Source organism: Artibeus jamaicensis, unplaced genomic scaffold (genome assembly GCF_021234435.1).
Source record: "Artibeus jamaicensis isolate MK-2021 breed Jamaican fruit bat unplaced genomic scaffold, CSHL_Jam_final scaffold_1689, whole genome shotgun sequence".
NCBI lineage: Eukaryota > Metazoa > Chordata > Mammalia > Chiroptera > Phyllostomidae > Artibeus > Artibeus jamaicensis.
The window spans coordinates 12,538,941-12,565,685 of record NW_026522029.1 but is presented as its reverse complement, the minus strand read 5'-3'; the positions used below and the strand labels follow the sequence as shown (position 1 = coordinate 12,565,685).

Genomic DNA, 26,745 nt, shown 5'->3' with positions numbered 1-26,745 from the left:
TGTGTTCACAAGAGCAAGTTTTATTAATTTTGAAATGCAAGTCTACAATCTCCAAAGGCATCGGACCCAAATCTTGCTGTCAAAACAACGGACATGTAAAATGTCACTTCAGCGCTGCAGCAGAAGACGCACACACTTCATAACTGAGGAGATGGTAATATCCGCAAGGCATTTAAATGTTAACAAAACCCACAATGGGGTCGGCCCCATGTCCACCTTTACCAGAGAAGAGAGAAAACACAGAGCAAGGGAAGTGTCCCAAAAACTGGACTGAAAACACAGTTTCTCAAAAGTCCTGAGAAACAGACCCTTGAGATAAACTGGTAGAAAGAGCTGTTGTGTTTAAAGCCCCGCAGTACTCCCATCCCCGAAACCCATTTCCGCTCCCCTCCCCCTGGTGCCCCCCCCTCGATTGCAGGCAGGTCCTGTTTGCTTGCTTCGATGCTCACGCTCTTCAAACCTCGTCATGGAATCATCCAAGGGTCGCCTCTCCTGGACCTTCCCTTCCAGACCCAGAATGGCCAGACTGGCAACCCTGTAGAGTCTGGAGGGGCCTGCTGAGGGTCGACTTCTAGAAACCAGGCTTTGGCGGCCCACCTTGCAAGGCCTGCGCTGCTCTTCCAGGTCAGAGTTCACGAGTTCGCCCCGGGCGGTGGGCACGGCCAGAGTCCCTTCGGCTCCGTGACGGTGATTACCGGGCCGGAGGCAGCGAGGCCTGGGCTTGCTCAGAGGCGGTAGATGGCAGCTAAGAATATGAGCAGGAAAGTGACGTTCCCGCAGATGTAAACCGCTAACACCGCCTTTTTAAAAGCATGGCCCTGGAAGAAAAGTTGACATGTGACAGAAAGAAACCGCCATCCCTGAGGCTTCTGTCAATAAATAAAATAGAGGGGACTTACTTCTGCGTCAGCTATGGTAAATGGCTCGATAATCTGAATTCTGGTATCATCCAGTATTTCAACTGTCGAGGACAAAAGCGTAAGTCTGTAAGGCCAGTGAGCGCACGGGCAAACGTACCACCACAACAGTCTGACTTGCAGTTTGCTGATTCCATTCTCCCATTCAAGCTACCAAACATTGCAAATTTCTGACTAGTTCAGGCTCCCACAAATGGGGGCAAGCACTTAAAACACGCCCTCTCTCTCCAGCCAATAAGCACCGTGTCAAACTCCTCACGGACAAGTTTTAAGTACGACTCAGGGATCATCCAAAGCCCTTGTATTCCTATCAAGAACCAAAAGCAGCAGGATGAATCGGTTCCTAAAAGCCACCCAGGCTCCTAAATCCACAGCATATACACTAGACAACAGAGAGGTTTTGTTTTTAGAAAAGGCCACCTTTACTTATTACTTGGGGCAGAGGCAGGGGAGGAGGGTGGCTGAAAAGACATCTGGTTCGGGATGCAAGCGAGTTGGAAAGATCACGCATTCTCTGCTCCTTCTCCACCCCACACTGCTCCAGGCATAGCGCCCAGCCTGGGACTCGGGCCAAGCAGGCAGCTCGGGCCAAGCCAGGACGTCGGTCTGGCTCACTGATGAGCAAGCTGCACCTGATGTATTGAATACAAGGCCACCTAAGGGCCAGCACACAGGACCTGCCCCGTAGCTCTGCCCTGGGCCCACTTGGGGCATCTCTACCCTCTCCACCTCAGGGTTCTCTGTGCACCGGCTCCAGGCCAGACCAGCATGCTCAGCAAAGCACTTGTAGAGAAAGCTGCTCCCCCAAAGCCCAGAGTCGCTCCCTTATATTTTACTCATAATCTCTAATACTTTCATAAAAGAGAGGAACAGAAAATGTCCACAATTTTGACCACTGACTGAGCAATCAGTCAGAACAGAAGTGTTTAACGAGCTACCAGGGAAGAACCCTCCATGAGTAGGAAGAGACCAGTTGTGTTCCACTGGTTTGCGTGGAAGCGTCTCCGTGTCACGTGAGCAGGTTACCTTTTCGAGAGAGTTGGTAAGCGTGTATCTCCAGGATGATCTCAGCCCCAACATGCCAGGCCACGAACCCCAACATTGTATAGGTTTTCCAGGGGCCGGGGAGACTCAGCCCTGGGAGATCCATCCCCAGAAACATCGCTGCCACTGTGCGTATGAGAAATTACATGCATGTAAACATCGTCGCCACCAAGAGAGGTGACTGGGTGTCTACCTGTGTGTATTATAGCAAGGAAAACATAGTTAAAAGAGTTTACCAGATGCACTCAATTAATACTTAAGGTCAAATATTTCCTTGTTTTCCCGTCTTACTGTCAGACTGGCAAGGGTAAGATGGGAAAGGATAATTGTGCTGATTCTCCCAAAAGCAGCATCCGCACTTGGCAGGAAGTCGGCACTGGAGTCAGGGAGACGAGTGTGGCACCCACGGGGGACTTTGCCCCCTCACTGCAAAGAGCCCCCCAGTGATGGGCGTGTGGGGGGAGGTGCCAGCTCTGGCGTGTGTTGCCTAAGGCGTCAGACTACACTGGAAAGTCACCCCTGACCTGTGTGACCACCCTTCCCCGGAAGGCCCCGTCCCATGGAAAGGGCCTGGAGACAGAGGGCCAAGACGCCCCCTCAACCCAGCTCACAAGTGACCCTCAACTTGAGTTGCTTAAATATCTGGCTGCCAACACAGTTTATTCTGCTAAAGAAAAAGTCTTAAAAGCAGAGTTTTAAAGTCAATTTGAAAATGTTACACTTGAAACTGAAATAAAGACATCAACAGTTACCTCTAGAAAGGACTTTCTGGATTTCAGTGATTAAGGCTGATTTCTCCTCAACAACCAACTACTCCAGTTACTAAGGCATCTAAACATCATGTACGCCAAAGGGCACCCAGCACTGTGGGTGACCAGCAATTATATATACAAATGAGGGCCACGGGATTACTCACCTGCTATTATTCTAGCAGCTGTTCCCAGCCCCCAGTGAGTCCAGTTAAACAGGTGCCTTCTACCAAAACAAAGAAGCAGTCAGGATTCTTACAAGTGATGGAATGACAATTACTTCCCAAGAGAATAGAAAGCATGCTATTTCTCTTACTGCCTAGGAACTAACTATCTGAATACATTTTAAAGCTTTTCAAGTTGCCCTGGCTGCTGTGGCTCACTGGACTGAGCGCGGGACTGCAAACTGAAAGGTCGCTGGTTTGATGCCCAGTCAAGGCACATGCTGGGGTAGCAGGCCAGGTCCCCAGCAGGGGGCGCGTGAGAGGCAACCACACATGGATGTTTCTCTCCCTCTCTCTCTCCCTTCCCCTCTTTCTAAACATAAATAAAGAAAGCCTTAAAAAAACTTTCAGGTAAAGAGAACTTATCACTGAATTTCATAAAATGCAACATGTCTCCCGGGGAAAGGGAGGAGTCAGCAACTGGTGACCCCACGGGAAGGGCGGCTCCGCAGACGGGGGTGCCTACCTGGGGTCGTGCAGAGGGGGCCGGAAGCCTGCCAGCAGGGGCTGCAGGGCGGCCATGGTCATCACGGCGCAGCCCAGGTAGGGGTGACAACCTGCGCGCTGCACAGGGGGACATCGCGTTACGTGAATGCTCTTCAGTTAAACCCCCAAGTTGGACATAGTGCACATGTGTGTGTCCCTAACGTCGTCTTAGACTTGTGACAACGGTGACGGGGAAGACCACGACGACTGGCACCAGTCACCGAGCGTCCGCTCTGCACCAGGCACACACACCACACACAGGGCACCACACAGATCCACTCGGACGCATCCCACTCGCTGATGAATGACCCGCTTTTTTACCCACGGGGGAGCTGAGGTTCAGAGACACCAAGTGACATGCCCCAGGCCACACAGTGTGTGCACCGTGGCGGAGCCCACACACCGAATGCCGCCCCTCTCCCGGGAGGTGACAGATGACCACCAACACCACCACAGGCGCTCACCGCCCCCCTAGACTGGGGCATGCGTGCCGAGAGCAACCACCGGGGGATTGTGATGATCTGTTTACAACACCGCGCTCCTCTGAGCTCACGTCGCAAGAGCCAGAACTGAAATGTCGAATTCTGAGGGCACCAGAAGCACAGGCTCTGACCTCAGCACATCGCTCACTCTTGATAAGCTTCATCCATACATTCAGCAAATACGTACTAAGCATCTACTAAGCCCCAGAATCGGTCCCGGGGGCTTCAGCTGCACAGTGAACAAGCACAGGGCTTACATACTCGTATGGGAGGCGGACAAAGAAAAAGTATAACAAATAAACTGTAGGGCATGACACGGGAAAAATAGAGCAGGGCAGGGCGCTCTGGGAAGCCGTCTTGAGCGAAGACTCGAAGCTGCTGGGGGTGGAGGAGGGGTGACCGAGGCCGTGCCTCTCTGCAAAGACCCCAGCAGAGGCCCGCCTGGCAGGCGGCCAGCGTGGGTGAAAGGGACGATGAGTTCGGGCAGCGGGGTCGGGTTAGCGAGTCACTGGGGGCCCAGCCGTGGAGGTTGTTGGATGGACTTGACCTGTACCTTTGAATCAAACTGAGACATTAGAGAACCAGTCTGGGGCAGAGGGGTGGCATGACCTGATTTACGTTTTTTAAAAATCACTCTGCGGTCTTGGCTGCGTGGGCAACGGCTGGTGTGGAGAAACCAATGAGAAGCGCCCACTGGAACAGCCCAGGCAGTAGGGGGCGGTACTGAGGCACCCAGAGCAGTGTCGGTGATAGGCAGCAGGGGGCGGTGCTGAGGCCCACAGAGGCCCATTTACACACAGGGTTGTAAATGTAGGGCCAACGGATCCCCAGGCGGCTCTGACACCGGGCGAGGGGCGGGGTGTGCGCAGAGAGCAGAGTTCAGGACGATTCCAAGGCTGCAGCCCAAGAAGGGAGCAGTCACAGCTAACGGGAGCTGGAGGCAGGTGCGGCGGGACAGGGAGGAAAGGTCAGGAGCCCCACCCTGGACACTCTGAGCTTGAGAGCCTGGGGCAGGTTCCGGTGCCCAGGACGCGGTGGAACGTGTGAGTCTCCAGTCGGCCGTGAGGTCTAACCTGGAGACAGCCTCAGCTTCTCCCTTTGTGATGTGGAATCACGGCCGCAGCCACTGCCTTTGAGGTTTTAAATTGAACAATAACACGTCACACAGCTGGTCCCTGATGGGAACGCACCGAGGTTAGCTCGGTGGCAGTCACCCCGTTCGCTAGAGGAGATGGCCTACGGTGTCGGTGCGCCCGACACAGCAGCACAGGCGGAACTCCCTCCAGTCCGTGGGCAGAAAACTCCCCACAGCCAGGCAGGGCACACGGAACATTTGACGAAGCCTAAAAACACATTTGGTCCCTAAGCGATCGGCCCTGACCCCCTCCCTCCTCCCCTGACCCCCGCCGGCTGAAACAGTCTGCAGAGGATTCACACGGAAGGAGGACCACACACAGCAACACCCTTCCGCCCATCCCTGGAGAGTAACACAGCCTCTCTATTGACTTCTAAGTGACCTTAGGTAAAAAGCTGTACGTGGTTTAAACGGTGCTTACCCAACTCCAGCCTCCCCGGTACACAAAGGGCAGGACAAAAGCGATGCCGGTGAGGACGCAAGTGGTGAGCATGAGTGTGCGATGCACCTGCAAGAGGGAGTGGCGGGGCGAGAGGACAGTTACTTGTGTCAGAGAAGGGAGCTGGCGTTGCCGTGGGGACAAGATCGCGGGAGACTCCCTGGGGGTATGCCTCTGATTGACGTCTGACCAGTGTGGGGTCAGTTAAAAATCTGAGTCCTCCCCCACTGAACCTCAGAGACAGCCCTGAGCCCCGTCCTCAGCATTCACAAGTGTTTGCCAGGCTCCCCCGCCCCGGACACCAGGCTGGGCCTCTCCCATGCCACACACGCTTTCTTGCCTGCCAGCCCGGCGAACACTGTCCCGATAAGCAGCCATTTTTCTACAGACAGACATGCGTTCTAGCTCAGCACATCCTCACCGACTTTCCTCTGATCATCAGGTGTCTATGCTCTGTGACCCGAAAAAGGTCAGGTTTGTTTTGCTCTGTCTTAAGGGTGCTGATGGGCTCTCAGTCAGGCTGCTATTGGGAGTCAGGCCCTCATCCCAAGCAAAGGGGCAGCGTGAACAGAAGCACGTCTGGTTCCCACACCCACCCGCAGACGGGACAGACGGCCTTGACTGGTGGGTCAGGGTGGTGGGACCACAAGTGGCCGGCAGCCAGAGGACACACCCCTGTGGGGGCGTGGAGGGGGACAGAAGTCAGGACCGTTTGGGTCCTGAAGTCTACGTGACAAGGGGCACACAGGCCCCAGCACCCTCTGGTGCCCAACCCCATCCTTCTTTGAGCCGTCTCTGCTCTGAGCTCTATCCGGTGTCTTGTGTCCGTGCTCATTTGGTTAGGAAACCAAAGGGAAAAGACACGAAACTGTGAAGATTCCAAAGCTCCAACAACCGTACCGCACACACAAAAAGGGAAAGGAACGCATCTGTCTTCCCGTTGCGATGTGCATTAATACGGAAACCGCCGGAAGGCGTTCTCCTACCTACCTGAAACCAAGCTGCCTCGCCAAAGAGAGGGTGTGACAACACGGGCTTGAAGAACCGGGCGACGATCACCCCTATGCTAACGGCAGCCACCCAGGCCACTAACATCAGGGCGCCTGCAGGAAGGAAAAACCACCATGACATCCCAGAGCAACCGAGCCGCTCTGGACGACCAAGCCGGACGCGCAGAAAAGATGCACGACCCGCAAAGGACGTTCGCTCAACACAAGCAGAAGGTCAAATGCCCCGTACAGTATGGCATCGCTGTCCCCGCGGGACTGAGAACTGCTCACATGCCCACACTCCCACTGCGAGAGAGGCGCTGTCTCCAGGGGCTCTCCAGTCAGGATCCTAATTCCCCTGTACGACGGTCCGGTGACATGGTTACAATGGCCGCTGCTCCAGTTCTGTGGATGGGAAGCGAAGGCACACTGGGGCTCTGGGAGCCGCCCCAGGTCACAACCTGGGACTCTGGGACTCAGTCCCCCTGGGACTCTGGGGACCCAGCCTGGCTGGAGCAACCGTGCCCCTGCCACTATGCTGACGCAGCCTGCAGTCACCTGGGAAGCATCCTCCATCACACTCCAAAAAACAAACGCACAAACAAACAACGACAACAAAACCCAACACAAGTACCTTATCTCTGAATCCAGTTACTTAGGCACAGGAGCAAATTAACAATAATAAAGCTTAAAGTTATTTCCAAGCTTAACTAGGACAACATTCATTGGAAATCTATGAGAAGAGACGACACTGGAGAATGTAAGTGAAATATACCGAATAAGGCGCGTTCCCCCCAAACACTAATCTTTACACTAGTATAGTACACATTACATCATTCCCCTGCTTCTGAGCCCCCTCTTTTCAACAGTAGGCGGGGCTGCTTTTCAAATGGAACCAGTGTCACAGACCCAGCAGGTCAGGGTCTGTTCTCAGGCCACTGCTTTCCCAACTCGGTCCCTGTCCCCAGTTAAATGCCAGGCACCGAAGCTCAGACCGAGCGTGTTGAATACCCTCAGGTCACCTGTTCGGGGCTCACTCTTCAATAACAACCCATGTCTTTGAAACGAAGCTACTGTTATAAAATCAAAATCACAAACAACTTTTTATTAGCATTTACTACGATAAGTGGCAGAATTAAGGTCTTCTAAAAGTTAAGTCTAACGAACCAATGACATTCAGCTGGAAACAGTGAGGACACTTTTTCCAAATGACAGATGCCTTAAAGGCTCCCCTGGTGATTTTTCTCTGCATCCAGCGTTAAAACCACTGAATTATCCCCGGTCTCCATCTTTAACGAAAATGAGCAAGCGTTCAGGGAAGCACTGATACCTGCGAGGGCCAGTGGCCACACAGGGAAGACTCGAGAACAGCTTTGCTGAGTGACGCTCGCCACCCTTCCCAATCCGGCCGCGCTGACTCATCCAGTAAATCTATTCCGCAGAATCCGAACTCGACCCCCCAGGCGACTCACTCACCATGAGCCTTCAGAAGGAGCGGAGACTGGGACCCTCCTACGTCCTCCGGGGGACCCGTCACATCGTGTCTGTCATACGTAATCAGGGGTTGCTGGGAATGCCTATAAATTCGACCTGAAATTATAGAAAGAAGGAAAAAAAGATGAAGAGGAGCTCCTTCCTCAGCAGAGGGAGAATGGAAGACAGTGTCACAACAGGGAAACAAAAGGGCTTAAAATAATAAAAAAGAAATATCAGTGGAGATGCCGTTCGCGTACAAAAGCAACATAAATATAGATACAAGGTCACATGAGATTACTGAAAACAAAATTAAAGCAATACCAATAATTTAGCCAACCAAGACATGAATCAAAGTAAGGACTAGGAATGCAGAAATGATGGTGAACAACCCATGGACGATTTTAGTCGAAATAATTACTGTTACTATGACCACAAATCATTAAAAATGTCAAGTACAATTCTGGAAAGAGAATACGTTTAAAAAGTAATCTAGACTCCTAGAGTAAACTAACAGAAATTGGGCCCTGGAGAAGCACAAAAATATTTTGATGCCAAGTTAGTTGGCGACAGACGGGCAGTTTGGACTGGGTTTGACGAATAAACCAAAATCCCAAAGAAAAGTGATAGAAACAATTTGAGAATAGATTATTATATTATTATTTACTGTGCATACATTTAAATCCGTGGATGTGTAGAGTTGTTCCAGTTTGTAGATGTGAGTAGGTGTGTGTGTGTGTGTGTGTGTGAGTTCATTCGTTCTGAGAATCTAACCCACACAAGGACTTACCTTTCACCCAAAGACATATGTATAAGAATGTTCACAGAGACTTTTTATGCTAACCTCAAAAGTTTTAAACAAACTGCCCTGGTTGGCGTAGCTCAGTGGATTGAGCGCAGGCTGGGAACCAAAGGATCACGGTTTGATTCCCAGTCAGGGCACATGCCTGGGTTGCGGGCCAGGTCCCCAGTGGGGGACACATGAGAGGCAACCACACATTGATGTTTCTCTCCCACACTTTCTCCTTCCTGTCCCCTCTCTCTAAAAATAAGTAAATAAAATATATTTTTAATTTAAACAAGCTAAATGGATATCATTAGGAGCATTAGTAAATAAATCATGGAACATACATTATTTTTAGAATATAAGACAAGTGATGAAAAGAGTAAAAGTAATTAAGAAATTTGATATAACACATATATACGTGAGTCTTTGTCCCAAACAAAAATACATATTAAACCATGGACTACATGGTAATAATTTCCAAAAAGAAACAAAATAACTTACAGAAAATGATTATATGATCTATCCAAAATGCAACAAAACTAAAAATTAACAACAAAAAGCTAGAAAAATGGTCTACCTAGATATTTATAAAACTACTTTTCTAAATAACCCTTGGATGAAGTAGGAAATCAAAACTAAATCACAAGTCTTCTTAAAAGCGAGTGACAAGGAAGACACTTCGTATCAAAACCCAGGTGATACAATCAGGGTCCTATTCACAAGCTTTATCACCTAAAAGCATTTCCTTAAAAAAAAAAGAAAAGAAAAGAAAAAAGGCTTAAAGCACTGACTGAAGTGGTCATTTAATTTAAGACCCATTTATACCCACAAAATGTAGCCTAGGAATCAGAAAGACTGATTAAAACTCAACGTAGAAATTAACCAACTGAAACGTCGAAGTCCAAAAATCAGAAAAATCAAGTCTATAAAAAGCCAATAAAATCAACTGAGTTTTTGGCAACTCTGGTCACAAGACAAAAAGGAGCATCGTAAAGAATGTGAGAAATGACGTCACTGCGGCCATACCCCATTTTTCTGGGAGAAGTAAACAGAGCCGTGAAATGAGGAAGGAGGGCTGTTACCCCTGGTAGCCTCCGGACAAGATACGATGTTTACCAGGAAAAGCCAAGGTACTCAACTAGAAAACCAGGTGGCTGAACTCAAGGTAAACATTCAAAAATCAGTAACTCTCCTATACGCCAACAAGGTTAGAAAACCTAAGCAAAATAATCCCATCCACGGTAGTTTTAGAAGTCTATAAAATACCTAGAAACAAAGTAATAAAAAATACATAAACGCTCCATGAAGACATGAAGAAAACCAGAGGAACATCCCAAAGTATTTATTCCGGGACAGAAAGACCCACTGTTTACTGCAAAGCTGTTGATTACCCCCCGAAGTAATCTAAAATTTCATTGCAGTTCCAGTCACACCTCAAGCAGGATTTTTAATGGAATTCGACAAATCATGTCTAAAGTTCATCAAAAGAACACTTATGTAACCCAAGCAAGAATTCCTGAATAAGAAGGCCGGGAGGCTATCAAAATTCCCAACCCGTTATAAAGCTACAGTAATTCAACCAGTGCAGAAACAGAAAAACAGATCAACGAAAAAATAAGCTGCACATAGTTGGGTTTACTGATAGATTTTCAGGGTCAAATTAAAAGTTTTCGAAGCAGTCAGGATAAAAGTTAGGACACCTGACTGCTCGTTTGGCCAATGCTATTGTATCACGGCTCTTTGTAACCGAGATGATGAGAGCCGCAGCAGAAAACCAGAGGTTTCACGTCCTCAGTGCCTAGAGAAGAAAGTGGAGAAGAGACACCGTCAGGAGCTACAAAACTGTCCCAGAAAAAGATAAGGGAGACTGCTGAGTGTGACCAGAGAGCCACTGAAGCATCCAGTGGGAAGGAAGTGTTTGCCACCCCGATTTACTGCGGAGCCGCGGACTGAGCCCGAGCCGAGCCTTCACTGAGGACCCTGGACCGTGTCCGAGCTCCACTGGACAGCCCCGTGAGAACGTGACCGTCCTGTCCACGGGAGGGGAGCGCATGTGCAGCACAAAGCTCTCTGGGACCAGGAGACCCTCAGGATTCCTCGACTGTTCGAAGCACAGGCCATGTGATAACAGGGTCCCTACTTCGTTCATTACTCAAACTGGGAGATTTCCCAACTGGGAACCACTTCACCGAAACAAGTCCTGTCTGCCTTTCGGCTCAGACACACAGCCGTTCTCTGGGCTGCTCCCCTCACACAGGCCTGTGTCGGCCATGAGGAGAGAGCTGTGGTTAGAAAGGCTTCCTAAATGGGTCTTTCTGATGTGGGGTGCGCTGCTCACACACACGGGTCACAGAGATGATGCGAATGCCCTGGGAAACAGCGTCTTCCTGCTTCTAATAAGCAGAATGCAACTTATAACCGGCCCAGACGCATGCATAACACAGATGACAGAAGAGACAGCAACTTCAGTGGTGACTGCGCTCTGTCCCCAAAACTGGAAGACAGCTGGAAAGGGAGTCCCCTGCAGTAGCAATGTCCAGATGTGTTCTCCTGAGGTTTGCTGCGGTTTTGCTTGTCTGCTTTGCATTCCATCAGTTTAAAAAAAAGAGTCTGTGTCCCGTATATGTATATTTATATTTGTACAGTATATGTACAGTATATATTTATATATATGTATAGTATGTATACATACATACAGGTATAATATGTACTATATATGGCAGATATGTCTGGTACGTGAATACACTATTCATGCACCACTGTTTTACTATATAATGAACGTTGTAAAATACATTAAAATAGAATTTTTTTAATGACACAAAATATATCAAAATAGAAAGTTCTGGTGTTGGTCCCTCCCCGTACCCCTAGACTGCCTTCCAGTATGGGCACCTTTGGGGAGAACCCTGTCCTACAGCAGTGAGTTATCCAACCACAGCCCACAGAACTCCCACCTGAGAACGCAGACTCCAAGCACCGCCCACAGAGATTCGGTGGGTCCCGGCTGGGGCTCAGAGACCTGCACGTGGACAGTCACTCCAGGGGCTTCTGAAGGCTGGTCGTGGGAGCCCCACCCTTTGAGAAAAGCCATACAAGACAAGTCTGGGAGGAATATTACCTTCTGAGAGGTGAGTCACTAAATACTGCCTTGGCATTCATTTCCAGCTGTTCTTCCAAACATCACTAGCAAAGACCTTGAACAAAATCTAATCTTTCCCATTGACATGGGTTGCGGTGCCCACCCCGGTGGTCTTCTGAAGGATGAAACAAGCACTCGAATGCCTAAAACGACTCCCGGCTGCGGCTGCCACCAGGCCCACGGGGGAGGATGTGGGGCCCGGAGAGCGCGCCCCCAGGGTACCGGGGGTCTCCGCCTCCACAGGACATCCCGCAGCGCGAACCCAGAGGTCCTGGAGGACCCCCGCCTCTCACCGTCTCCATCTCCCGAGAGACAGCTCAGATCCAAGGAGAGGAAGCCCACATGGAACTGGTTACACCACAAGAGCCAACACGGCTTGCAACGACCCCCAAGTCACCACATCTAGCGTCCCTGCAAAAGATCTGTCAACGTCACTGCACTCTGGACGGCCGGCCTGAGATACGCCTTCTCGCTCACTCACAGCCTCAGTGCCATGGACCAGCCAGAAATCTCTTGTGTGGTAAGCCTGTTGCCTCATCACATAGTTGACACTTCTTTTATCTGGTTTCTAAGGAAACAAAGCCTGAAGCTCAACCAAGGTCAAAATGGAAGGCAAAAATGGAAAAAGGTTTTGATAAATCTTCACCCACAAGTATACACATATCTTTAAAATGAGCAATCACAGTAGTCTCTCCAAAGCCAGGAGTGAGGGGGGAGAAGAGAAAAATACCTTGAAAAGACAGTTTTTATCAATACATAGTACCTACCTTCTTCAACGGCACCAGATGCTAGAAATATGTAGTAGCTTGTGTTTAGAGCAAATCTGTTCTTAGCCCCGGGAAGGGTCATGTTTCTTCTGAAAGAGCACTGCATGACCCCGTCCTCCAGCCTCCAGGCCATTTCTTCCAGGGCATCCTGCAAACAGGCAGAAAGGGTCTCTGCACTTCAAAGTCTGCTAAAAATGAGACGCGATCGAAAACCCGCCCTGTGCCATTTCCCTTCTCTCAGGTCCTGTGTGCATGTTCCATCTACAGTGTCCTTGTCAGTCCACTTCCTGTTTGACGGGTACGAGACACAATGCCTCCTGGTTTATTTGTCTTTATCCCGCTTGCCAAAAGTATGATTTTTTTACTTTGAGTCAAAACCCCACCAATCAATCCCCCTGCCCAGGCGAGAAACGTAAAACTCCATCTGGCCGCTAACAATCTCCAACACTGAAGACACAATGAGCAAACAAAACTCTAGTGGCCCCTAGTGGCCCAAATGCACCATGCAGCCAGGGAGGGGTCCCGCCCACCCGTGGGAGTCAACCCCCGGGGGAGAGCAGCGGGGAGAACTTGCCCTCTCATTAGCCGATGGCTACTGCTCACTTGGAGCTCATGTGCTGGCCGACTACCCTTGTCAAAAATCCATGTCTCTACCAGAAATGGGCTGCCTTTGGCACAGATGCCAGTGAGGGCCACAGAAGACAACTGCCCAGGCACTGCACCTGGTGCCACCCTGTGTCTCTGCTTTGTCACGGGGCAAGAAATCCTTGTGTCACGAACACAAACCACTTCTTAGACATCTGCCTACGAGCTGATGGAAAGGGTGGACACTTAGAGTGTCCCAACAAGCCATAGATTACTTTCTGCGCAATGCCATAAACGAGATTTAAGTGGCACGACCAACCAGTCATGTCTTCCTCCAAGAGAAACTTGTTTTGCGCTCCCTGAAGCGCAGGAAAGGGGACCGGCTTGAAGTTCCGTAGGATGAACACGCCTGGAGACCTCACGTACAGCACGGTGACTATGGTTAGAAATACTGCACTGAATACTGAAATCTGGTCAGAGAGTAGATTCCAGGTGCTCTCACCGCAAACAAATGGTACCCACATGAGAAGATGGGTGTGTTCATTAGCGTGTGTGCAGTCATTATTTCGCTATGTATATTGAAACATCATGTTGCACACCTTAAGTATAAATACGTTTTATCTATGTATTTATTTTATATATGTACATATAAATAAAACAAGGTGCAGAGTTTTTTCCCAAGGGGGCTGCTCAGTCTCTGACTCTAGCACGCGTTTCCCTGCCCCCACAAACACAGGCCACCGTTAGCCACGTGGCCAGCAGGGGGCGGGCCAGGTGGAGGCTCCTAGAAGCGGTGCACCTACCGAGGTGTCCAGCACGGGGTGGCTCCGCCCCGTCAGGTGGGAGGGTTGGATGCGCACAGCGTGACCTTCCTGAACACACAGGTAAGCATCATCATTTCCCTGGAAAACAATTGCAGATGGGAAACGTTTACAGGAATTTCAACATTTTATTTTTTTAAGTCCTTGATAAAATCAAATCGTACTTGATATTGTAAAAACATTATTTACTGGCAGTCTTACAGGATACTATCATTCTAGAGAATTGGCTGTCCAGTTTATGAATCAAAACGATTTTGTTATCCTGGCTGGTGTAGTTCAGTGGATCAAGCATGGGCCTGAGAACCAAAGGGTTGCCAGTTCGAATCCCAGTCAGGGCACATGCCTGAGTTTCAGGCCAGATCCCCAGTAGGGGGTGCATGAGACGCAACCACATACTGATGTTTCCCTCTCTTTTTCCTCTCCTTCCCTCTCTCTAAAAATAAATAAATAAATAAAATATTTTTAAAATTAAAAATGATTTTATCATATGAAAGCAATATAAATTCAGTATTAATATTAGGCTAAAATAGACATACAACACATTTATGCCCCCCATAAACCTATCCTTATCATCAATTCAATATGCTGTTAACACTTTCATACACATATGTCCAAATCTATTTATATTTATGCCTGTTTTATCTCTCCAAATAAGAAAACGCATAGTTTTGCTGCCTTTTTTAATTTATCAGGAACATTGTTTTGGATATTTGTAAATAAACGTCTATGCCTTACAAATTTCATGACTGTGAGTGCACAGCATTATACTGGGTTTGGGGGTAACCTTTAAGACAGGACACAAATACTGCTTAGAAGGTGCTCAGTCCAGAGGTTCGGCATGACAGACTGAGGCCCAAAAGTCAGTGCTCAAGGGGAAGTTCTTTGCCAGGTCAGTTCCCATGCATCCTTCCACCTCGAATACTCCCTGGCTCTAAAAGCTACATCTTCTTTAACTGACTCCCCAAGGGTGGACTGCACCTTCAAAGGGCATGGTATCCCTTTAAGGTACAAATGAATAACCTAGATTTTAAATGATCGCACATAGTTTTAGTTCTTTCACTTATTCTAAATCATTCTCCATAAACTATCTAACAAGGTATTTTATGTGCTTTAGTCACTAAGCTCCTTAAACAAGCTCCCAGAATAGCCAGTGAAAATCAATGTCGCGATTCTAACATATTTTAATTGGATTTTCAAAAGTTCCACTTTTGAGAACTCTCGAGTACATAACCTTAGCAAAGCAATTCTTCACTGTTACACATCTTATCTTCAACTCAGAATCAGCCCAACTCAAGATGAGAAATTTGGCCTCGTCCTGAATTAAACCAGGACTTCAGAAACGAGGGCACACAGACCAAATTCAACCCTAAGCCTGCTCTTGCACAGGCCACAGGCTGACAATAGTCTTTACATAACCCAGTGTTTTTCCTTTAATTAAAGGAAGAATGACATTGTCTCATGGAAGGTAAAAATAGGTGAAATCCAAATTTCAGGGTCCGAAAATAAAGTTTCATTGGAACATAGCACGCCTATTCATTTATGGGCTGTCTGGCTGCTTTGGTGCTACAACGGCAGAGTTGGGTCGTTGCAGCCAAGACCGTGTGGCTCACAGATTCTAAAAGCTGGCTGAGCTCTAATTTAAACAAGCTGTGTGCCTTTTCAAGGATGTCTATCATCAATGAACCATAAGAATTCTTTTATATATGTATCATAAATCAATCTATACACACACAAAAAAAAGACATGGAGAAAGAGAGAGAAGGGTGGACAAAGTGGCAACTGGAGATGAAGGGCTTACTGGTGTTTGCTATAGTATTCTTTCAACCTTCGCGCAATCTAAAACTTCTCAAAGCAAGCTTGGGTAGGTCAGAGGAAGGAGGACCTGTGAGGCGCACAGACGGGAGAAATCTAAGTCGTCACCCAAAATGCCCTGGACGCCAGAGAAGGTGCTGGCAGTGGTGAGTGAGACAGTCCACAAGTTTCCCAGGACGGTATCTGAGCAGAAGCCATGGGTGAGAATAGCTGCTTTTTCATTATTGTCGGTCACCAAGAACTAGGGACGCAGAGGACATCAGAGAGGGCGAGAGCATGCTCAGTGCTAGGGAAGGCGGTTTGTGGTACCCAGCGACACACTCGTCTGGACAAAGCAGCCGGACCTCCCAGCCTGGAATGCAGGGAGGCCGGGGAACATTCTGGAATTTGAATGCTGAGAAACTGTTCATAGAACAAGATGATACTGGGCACAGAAGGGCAGAGAACAGAAGTTACCATAGTAGGTATACCTGATACACTTTATTACTATTTTTAAAAATACCTGAGATGAGGAAGATGTATATTCTTTGCAAGTCAGTTAAAAGTCAGATGTTAACAAGTCATTACTAGCAAAAATAGGAGAAATTATACTTGTCATCAATTTTAATGATGAGGTCTGCTATCAAAACAATTGCTATCGTTAATTTACAAGCTGATTTGAAAAAAAAGGTATCACTTAGGTTATTTAATCAGTATTCCTGACATACCTTCAGCATTTAAATTTACATCACATCCTGAGAAGACATAGCAGATCACAAAAATATCCTAAAAGTTTAAAAATAACTGAAAATAGAAATAACCACTGTAAAAATATTTTTGAGGATGATTTATTCAGGCTGACAGGTGTACAGATGATTTGAATCATTAAATAGGACCGCTCTGTAAATCAACTGCACCTGTATAATTAAGTCTTTTTCCTAAACACTTTTGATGAGTACTATGCCAGAAACATAAGTAAGATAAATACTCCCTGAATTAGAGATAAATGCTTTTATGCGTACAACTTAGAACGCAGCTAACTGGTCGACCCGCGGGCTCCTCATCTCTGCACAGGAAGCCACAGCAGGGTCTCTCCCTCCTGCTGGTAGACTCAGGGCACTGCAGGCTGGGCGAGGACGTGGCTGGAGAGCATTTTATTTGAGTGACCAGGGCCCACACCTAGGTTAGGACGATGCCACAAAGATGAACCCGGATGAAACTGCACAGGTGTTCACCAGGTACCACTGTTACACCCGTCAGACGCAGCAGCCCGCCTTCCCCATGGCCAGCTCCATCCCATTCACGTCTCTCCTTCTTGTGCTACAGCCCCTCCCCCCATTGTATTTTGAACCCAGATTCGTCGTCCACCTGGTGCACCAGATGTGGCCTTTTGGCCGGGCCACAGTTTTGCTGGCAGGTGCCACCGAGAAATGTGGGACGTGTTTGAACAATGGCATCGTCCCCTGAGCAAAACTGATGTTTCCCATAGAAGCAACTTTGAAAGGGAGTCATCATTTCTTACATGTTTTTAAAAGCATTATGACCTGTATCTGGCGGGTTTAAGTGCACCTCCTTTCTTGAAGGAAGTCAAGTGCCTCCTAGAACCACGTAATGAAATACAGAGGTCAGGTGCGGGGACCGCACTGTGCCCCCAAACAGAAGCAGCGCCTGGCTTCCTAGAATACTTGTCGGCTGTGCACAAACAGCAATGGGATCGGCACGCACTTTGAGGGGTACGTTAGCTCCCCAACCCCACCATCGGAGAGCCCCTGTTTTCTCTTCTGAAATGTGGCTGTAAGTGTAGAACCCGACAGGATGAAAACCCTCAAGAACAGACCCTGAGCCTCCACTGACCTGCAGGCCAGACGCTTCCTCCCCCTGAGGGCATCCCCGCCCCTCAGTGCCAACTCTGAACAGGTCCCGGTCCCATGCCCTTGGTGGCTGCCCCATGGAAATCAGGACACCGCAGCACCAACAGCTCAAGGCTGCCGCTGGCAGAAAACCATGGGAGCCTGCAGCACCCACTGCCCAGGGAGAGGGGCATCGGCCGCACATGGTGCCACCTCCTGTGGCTCAGACAAAGGCGCCGACCAGGACAGCGCCCACAGTTCTGCCTGACACCCTGGCCAAAGTCCCTGCTTGGGAAACCCACCTGTGACCACCAGAAAGAAGACCAGAGCTCAGTCCGTGGCTGTGGGGCGGCCACGTGAGAAAACCACAAGGGGTTGGAAAGCATCACAGACGAATGGAGACTTCAGGCAGAGAACTTTTTTTTTAACTACACAGCCCACTTCATTACAGCGAGACAGACAGACAGACAGAGATGGACAGAAGGACAGAGCAGCAAGTCCCCTGGAAATGAAATGACCAGCTTTCCTGAGCACAGCCTGCTCTCTGACGCAGGCAGGGAACACCCAAAGCCGAAGCCATCGGGCTTAGGATCTGTCCTCGGTGACTCGGTCCCGTCCTCCCTCCCCTTGAGGTGCCATGGTCTGACTCTGCAACAAACAGCTACAGCATCATCGGCTGCAGCGACTCTAAGTTCATTGCCACGCGCGTCGGTGAGAGGTACAAACCATCCATCTGTCGTGAGAAAAGGCGAAGGACAAGTAGCCTTTGCTGGGACCGCTCAGCTCGGCCACCACGGACTGGCCGTCTCGTGTGAAGGACAGAAAGATGCAGTCGTGCTCCTTCTCCGGGTCACAGGCCGAAGGACTCCGGACACAGAACTTCTTGTTCCCACAGCCGGAGGCACTGAACTAGAAAAATGACAGGGGGGAGTCTTCGTCATCAAACAGGCAGTTCAGTCTCCAATGACAGGTTTTAACGAGACCCCTTCTCATAATAGGATTCAATTAAGGGAACAAAAGACTCAGGCCGGATTAGAACGGACCAGGGCAGCACTGAGGTCATGAACTTTCAAACTTAATTAATTTTAATTAAAATTTGGAAGGCACGGTAGCTGGACTGTAATTATGCACGAGTAGTAAGTTTCCTTTAATACACAAAATATTTTCACTTTAATTATGTTCCCAAGCAAAGCTTCTGGTAAATTCTGAGAAACTTGTTCTCCGGGAATATGTCCACATTGGCATTCTTGCCGAGAGGGTGCCCTCTAGCTTTCAGAGGTGGGATTTTCAAAAGCAAACAAGCAAAACCTTTGCAAAGTTCTATATTTGGATCTTGGACTCTGCTTCTAGAATTCCACTCAAATTTGATATTAAAATAATGGAAGAGAAGAGGGACCCTCCTATACAAGTCCTACATATAGGACCACTCCCAACCAGAGCAACAACTTAGTGGGAAGGAACAAGAACCACCTACAGAGTTAGTTTAGGGCCTCTTGGCCCGGAGGGTAAGAGGTGAATCAAAAACGTCGGCTGTCCAATATGACAGAGCAAATGAGCAGGCGTCTTGCTGGAATGCTCCCTAACGGTGCATTTGGGCAGACAGCTAAACATTACTTCACGTAACCAGGTTTTACAGGAACCGTACAGAACACACTCATTTCTTCTTCTATTCTACTGACACTCCTAGCCACCAAACGTGAGGGTTGGGGGACTTTTCCCACAGTAAGCAATTCTGCAGGTCTCTGTGGGTGTCCTGCAATTCGGTTCCACTCGGACCTGAGGTTTGTGTCAGACCGACAGGTGACAGGCTCGTCCCATAGGTCTGCCCCACTTCAGAGGCCAGTCCCAAGCCCCCGGCCGCCCCTGTGCTTCGTACTGGTCAGCCGCACATTGGAGCTTCCTGCAACCCCCTCCCTGGGTTGACAAGGTACTGAGATGGCTCACAGGCGTCAAGCAAAGGGTTGACTCACTAGATCACAGGTTGCTGAAAGGACACAACCCAGAACCGGGGGGGGGGGGGGGGGGCAGTGCCAAAGGCCAGGCCTGCTCAGGCTCCGCCCTGCCCAAACATCCAGGGGTTGGACCAGTGACCCAGGAGCGCTCTGAAACCCCTACTGTTTGGATTTTTACAGAGGTTTTATCAAGTCGGCATGACGGATTGTAACTCAGTGTTGAGCTCCTCTCACCTGTCTGGGGAACGGGCGGGGGGGGGGGCGGGGGGGACTGAAAGTTCCAAGCTTCTATTTCTCGCTTGGTCTTTCTGGGGACCAGCCCCGTCCAGGAGCCGCCCGGGGTCCCCTCGTTAGAACAAAGCACGTTCCTATCACCCTGGAAATTCTGGGAGACAGAGGCACTCCATGGCCCACACTCCGGTCACTCCGCAATTTAAGGGGCTGGGAGCTCTGTGCGGGACAAGGGTCAAAGATCAGCGGGACCGAGGGCAGGGACCGATACCTGTGCGCACGTCCTATTACCTCCCAGAAACACAATGAGAAACAGAGCCGGTGGAGAACAGGCTGTGAGGAACCTGGGAGCTGGCTCAGGTCCCGGCTCCTTCCTCGGCTCCATCACTCCCGCACCTTCAGCCCTGCCGCAGGAACAGAACAGGACAGACCTGGGGGCTCTTCCTGACCCACAAGCGCCCTCGTCTCACCCTGTGGCTCCGAGTGACCCCTCCACACTGATAGACTGGACACTCGGCGCAGAGACATGATACAAGCTCGGGGATCACATGCCTCCCGTGTGAATACAGGGAAAAATCACAGTCTCGTCAGCGGACTCCCACTAGGGGGCGCTCAGGTTCACAAGGACCGTTCCTTCCCTTAACACAGCTTCTAAGGTAAATCGACATTAAGAGTAAATAAACTAAAAAGTAGTACAAATGATAGATCTAAGTGTATGGTCAACAAAAGCACAACGTTCATAACAACATAATCAAGTCTAATTCTCGTCTATTGTAAAACGTGGGAGGAAAAGAGAACAAAACGATATTACACAGAACTACAGGTCTTTTGCATGGTCTTCCCTAAAAGAACAGAAAATTATAAAAAGATAAGGGGAGGGAAAGAAAAAAGGAACTAATATTTATTGAATAACCATTTAGCGCGGAACGATTAGAAGCCTTCTATTTCACTGTATTGTTTAATTCTCACAGTAATGCCAGCTATGAGTTAGATAGTATTCTCATTTTATAGGAGAAGAAACAGACTTGGAGAATTAAGCAATTTGCCCAAAGTCACACACAAGGTAGACAGGTCAGGGTTCAGGCCCAAGTTGGTTCTTCTGGCCGTGAACACCTGCCTTAAGGCGTTTTCCAGTATATTGACTTCGGAAGTAGTAAGTCCAACTTATCAGAACTGCCTTCGACAAACCTTTCTGTTCCTAATATTCATCCCCCTTTGCAGGATCTGCTTGCTGGCTGGTAACTCTTCTGACCCAGGGAACCCACGTGGAGTGCCCGCTGACAAGCCAGCAGGGGTCCCTGCGCTCCAGCCCAAGAGTTCCCCAGGACTCAGGGGCCTTCCTGAACCACGACTGTGCTCCAAATCTTGCCTAAAAGTAGCTTAAGCATCAAGCTCCCTCTCCACGTTTGATCTTTGGTGGTAGAAAGAAAGCAGGGGGAGGAAGGGCAGGAGAGAGGGAGGGAGTTCTTCCCGCTGCTTCGTCAGATTCATTTTCAGAGGAAAATGTGCGCACTGCTGGTAGAGACTGGGTGTCAACGCCACGACCATGGCTTGAACGCAGGGGCCTGCACTCCCTTTACTCTGTCCTGCAAGTCGCCACGTGGCAATGAAGGCTCCCTTCAGAGTTCCCATGGAGAACCTGAAATGCTGCCACCCCGCCCTGTGCCGGCTGGTCAGCTGCAGCTAGCACACACTTCGCCGAGCCCAGAACACGGTTTCCAGGGAGGCCGCTGTCCCAGGCTGCCCTCGGGAAAGCCGTGGAGGTTACTCACTGGTTTGGTTAAACGGGAGACGAGAGTCGAGGTGGACAAAGGTGCCGCTGTAGCTTTGGGTGTTGAAAAGGGAGGCGCGTTTGCTTGTGAAATCACAGCACTAGGAATCTTCACCCAGTAGGTTTTGTACTTCTCAACAACCGTGGCTCTGAAATGCAGTACCAGGGAGGTTAGCCGGAGCCCGGACCGTGGCCTATTGCAGTCGAAGCAAAACTTCAAAGGGGAAAAAAGGAGTGACATAGGGACACAGGACGTGGTAGTGCTTAACAAATCCCCGGTGAGTCCCTCCCCTCCTCGGTCCCCCTCTGCTCTCTGCCTTATTTGGAGAGTATGCTTCCAATGCCAGACCCAAACAATGAACCCCACAGGTCCCCCTCCCGACCTGTAAACCCTACCGCCGCTCACTCATCTCACTGTGCTCGGTTCAGAGAGCACGGGTAGCAGACCACCAGAGCAAGAGGCTACACAGAGGCCACAGAAGCTGTGACCGGGTGACACCCCTTCTTTGCAGGTCACATGACCCACAAGGGCACAGCTGCGTTACTGAGCACTGGGACCTTGCACACAAAGCAGAGCAGCAAACGGAGCCACGTTGAAAGGGCAATTCCGTGGCAGCCCTCGGGAGCCACTCATCCTATGACATGACTGCATTCTGTTAAAGGGACAAGTACCCTAACCATCTCGTCTGCCCTTTATAATGCTGCATCAAAGTCACCCGGATTTCAGGACCATTTTATTTTTCTTCATATTCTCACACCAAGACAGGAGCAAATCAGTAAAAGGTGCAGCCCAGCTCCCTCCAGATTCAAGGATTGTCATCGACAGCTGCTAGTGTGACGGTGATGCTTCCTTCACTCAACAAATGTCTGTGAAGAGCCTTCAAGGAGGGGCGTGTGCCGGGTGCGGGGGGTACACGGGTGGAAAAACAGAATGAGCACCACCCCTGCTTACATCGGGGAGGGGCTGTTGGAGCTACACCGAACGTCCCCTATCTGGGTAAAAACGGGTATAAGGACATAATGCAGACCATTATCACGTCAGCTAGCCCAGTTCCAAAGCTGCTAACTCTGCCTTCCACTCACAGGAACTGCATGTGATTCGGGGCCCTCTGTGGAGCAGTCCAGTGGACGTGAATCTCTGTTTTCTTGTGTGGATTTGTGTGGCTCACAGCCGACCCCTGAAATGAGACGGAAAAGAGCCACCAGTCAGTCGAGCGACAGCTCAGCGGGGCTGGAACTGCTGCCGTTTGGTGCAGGGATTTATTGCTGCACGACCTTGACATTGTGGCAAAGACCATTTTGTTTGGAACTGGGACTCACGTTCTCATGTCGACTGGTTAAGACCAGATTAGCAGCTGGTTCTGAGAATAGATTAGAGTCAGAGAAAATTCAAGAACTAAAGAGAGTTATGAATACTGGGTGTGTCCATGCTCCGTAGACTTGCTTGTTATTTCATTTACGCTACAAATTTGTATTCCCTCCATTAATACACATAAGCAATACACAGGATTTCTCAAAAGAAGATCTTGCCTCCAAAGATGCAGTAATTCCACTTCGGTAATCGCTTTCTCTTGAACAACCTTATCTCCCGAGTCCATTCACCTGGCCTCCCCCTACTCCCTCCGTGTGGCCCAGCTTTGGGGTCCCCTCCTCCAAGAAGCTCCCCTTCCATTCCCTCGGGCGTGTGTGAGGCACCCCAGCCACGCTTCCCGTCCTGTGGGTGCTTCTCATGAAGGTCTCACACTGTTCACTCAGGTGTCAGCCCTCTTCCCAAGTGCCACATGTCACATGTCCACATGCCTGACTCACGTGAAAGCCTGTGAGCTCTTCAAGGAACAAGAGTGAATCTGGTTCATCGCCCTAACCCTTGCCGCCTGGGGCAGTTTCTGGCGTAATAAATGTTTATGAAATGAATGACAAAAATTAGGTTTCTGTCCCTCTCTAGAGCTCTACCATCAACACTTAAACACCCTTCGAAAATCAGTATAATAACGGTCGATGTCACATAAAATATCACGAGCTATACACTCTTCAAGCTATGGCCCCACCTTTCTCGGCTGATGTGTCCAAATATTTTGCCAGTGGTGACAGGAGCGCGCCAGTTGGACCCCCTGCAAATCTACTTAGATGTCTGCAGTACGTCGGCAATGTCGCCGTCCACCCGGCAAACGCCGCCCTATTGCGAAGAGACCCGTGGGAACCGACAGAAATCCGTCTCACGCTGGACACCAACCTGTCTGTCCCCACAGGTCAGGAGCTGGGACACTTCACTGTCGATTAGTGTGAAGGAGCCGACCGGCGGGCCGTCCAAATCTTCCGCGTTGCGCGCCTCCAAGAGAAAACCTTTGAACTCCGGCCCCGACAGCGTAACTGAGGCACAGACGACAGGGCGGGGCGAGCAGTTAGCAAATTCCCTGAAAGGAAACTGCTCAGAGGAGGCAGGTCAGAGGTCGAACCGGGTGTTCAAGCCAAAGCTGCCCCCCGACAGAAAGGGGGTGTGTTCCCAGCCAGGTTCCACCCGGGACACCCGGTCCGCAGGCCAGTCTGCAGGGGACACAAGGCAGACAGCAGCGGGCGGTCAGGGGCTGGCCCCTGAGGCCAGATTAGTTTGGAAAGTGCTGGATGAAAGTGTTGGTTTCTTTACTGCGGATCCTTAGGGCTTTAACAGCCTGACCGTGCAGGGGGAATCTCTACGAAGTAACACATATGTAACACAAAGCGCATGTACTCCTTGGTTAGGGAGTACCTACAAAGTTTGCATTTCCAGAATCGCGGAAAATGGAGTTTTCCAAGCATGATTACAGATACGCCTTTAACAGCCAGCCTACATTCTGCCAAAAGAATCAGGATGACAGACGAGATTTCACTACGAGAAGCAACATAAAAGTTCGATATAAAGGGAGAAAAAAAGGACAATAAGGGCTTATTACATCTTAAACCAGATAAAGTCAACTTTCTTTTCTTTCCTATTGAGTCAAAAGTATTGTTAACAAAAACATATTACTTATGATAAGAACGTGTTTTAAAACCTGTCTCGAATCGGGAGCAGGTGAACTACTGACAAAATACTGTCCTTTGTGGTGGCGCCACGAAAAAACGGTGTGACAGTGACTATGGGCATCTCACCAAGTAGGTGACGGGGTTCTACTGGAACCGTGTAACGCCAGCAGCAATGAACATTCGACTCACAGGGAGAGAGTGAAACAAAAAACAGCGACAGCGAGCCCAGCCGGTACCTTCGAGACGATCCCCCGGCGCGAACGTGGCCTGATTCACGGTGACGCTGTGCACAGGATTGGGGTGCGGGGTGTGGCCGTGCCGAGGAACCATGTCGTGGCAGGACTCGGTGACTTTGCCCCCGGGGTAAGGAGCCACGAGAGCCACGCGCAGCAGGAGGACGGCGGCGCCAACCGCAAGTCCCGGCACCGCCATCTCAGAAAGGAGAGGAACAGGCGTTAGTGTCAGGTGTCACCGAAACAGAACGGGTGACCTTCCTGCCACGGGGCAGCAACTCTGGAGAACCACCTGCTTCCAGCAACCAGCTGACCAAATGCTCCGGCAGGTGTAATAAAGGCACAGGACAGGTAAAGTCTGACCCGGGTCGGGGTCTCTGCTTAAAGAGGATGTGGTCTCTCCACCCATTACATGTGCATCTGCTTAAAGCCCCCACTGCCCCTGGCTGGTGTAGCTCAGTGGATTGAGCGCAGGCCTGCGAACCAAAGGATCGCGGTTCCATTCCCAGTCAGGGCACATGCCTGGGTTGCAGGCCAGTTCCCAGCAGGGGACACACGAAAGGCAACCATACATTGATGTTTCTCTCCCTCTCTCCTTCCCTTCCCCTCTAAAGATAAATAAATAAAATCTCTTTTTTAAAAAAAGCCCCCACTGCCTTCACAGGGACAACGAGAACACACAGACCATCTTTTCAGTGTTATTTTTATAACCCTCGCTTGAGAATTTTATTATTATTATTCATTTTAGAGAGAGAGGGAGGAGTTGAGGGAACGAGAGAAAACTATCCACGTGCGAGAGAAACATGGATCCGTTGCCTCCTTTACCTGCCCCCAACCTGGACCGCACCTGAGACCCTGTGGTGGGGGGGGGGGGACACTGCGACCCATTGAGCCGCCCAGCCAGGGCGTGTCCCAATTCTCTTGCACAACCAATGACCTGCCTTTTGGCAAATTCCTGGAAGCAGCCAATGTGCCCCACTTTGATGCTGTTTTGCAATAGCAAGGGCGAGCAGACCACACTGAAAACAGCAACTTGTCAGGGCTCATCTCTTTCCACAAAGCCATCCTTTAAAAGTCTAGCTCAGTGTTGTGGATAAACTCTGGGCCCCCTTTTAGTCTCCTGTCCCTGCACGGTCTGAGTGCAGGTCATCATCTCCTCCCTTTTTCTTTTTAAATTCAAAGGAAAAAGAAAATTGCTGAACAGGATCCTGTAGCTTTGCAAGGAAATGCTCCCGATAAACTCATTTACAAATTGGAAAATCCCCATCGCCCCCAGGGCAGCAAGCAAAAAAACTGAGGGCGGAGGCTCTGGGAAAATCTAAAGGTGCAATCAGGGGTGGGGGTTGGTGGGAGCTAAAAGTTCTACCTTGAAAGACACTTTAAATACCAAGTAAGCCTCCAAGTAATCTTCATACAGGCAACTGTGTCATTCTGTGTAAAGATAAAAGAGAGTTCCCATAGTTTAAATTCAAAAACAAAAACAAAAAACACAGCCGTGCCTCAACAGAGTCACTGCTGTTCGGGATCTCCACTGCGGCTCTACTGGGAATCACCCTCTCGTGGGGACTAAAGCTCCTTAGTCAAAGTCACAGGGACAAGTTCTGACCGCACTCGTTAGAGAGCGTTGGTGAGCTCCACACACACTGTGGGGCACTGTTTGTTAATCAAGCGTCCATCCTGTGTCGCCAACTGTACCCCTCCTCCTGCCCCCGCCATCAACCCCTGTGGTCACTTAGCTGGATTCCAATTTTAAACGCTTTGCTTTGCAAAGAGCTCTGACAAGAGAAGGTAAAGAAACACTTACCTCGAGAACCAAGACAGCCAGCCAACTTCCGGTTCTGTGACAACTTGTATCACATTTCGGCAGCTGGGAGGAGCCA

The 26,745-nt window shown here is 49.6% G+C and overlaps 1 protein-coding gene across 1 annotated transcript; it reads right to left on the bottom strand.

Annotated features, from left to right (window-relative positions):
* On the bottom strand, positions 1 to 26,745 carry FRRS1 (ferric chelate reductase 1). The gene is made up of 17 exons (XM_037152950.2): positions 26,670 to 26,745; positions 26,232 to 26,296; positions 24,869 to 25,064; positions 23,866 to 24,002; positions 22,716 to 22,810; positions 21,634 to 21,781; positions 18,405 to 18,587; positions 14,020 to 14,118; positions 12,632 to 12,779; positions 7,942 to 8,055; positions 6,467 to 6,579; positions 5,459 to 5,545; positions 3,401 to 3,498; positions 2,878 to 2,936; positions 1,944 to 2,087; positions 900 to 961; positions 1 to 818 (listed from the first exon to the last, which is right to left on the bottom strand). The coding sequence occupies exons 3-17, from the start codon at positions 25,062 to 25,064 to the stop codon at positions 726 to 728; spliced, it is 1,776 nt and encodes a 591-aa protein (XP_037008845.2). The 5' UTR covers positions 26,232 to 26,296; positions 26,670 to 26,745; the 3' UTR covers positions 1 to 725.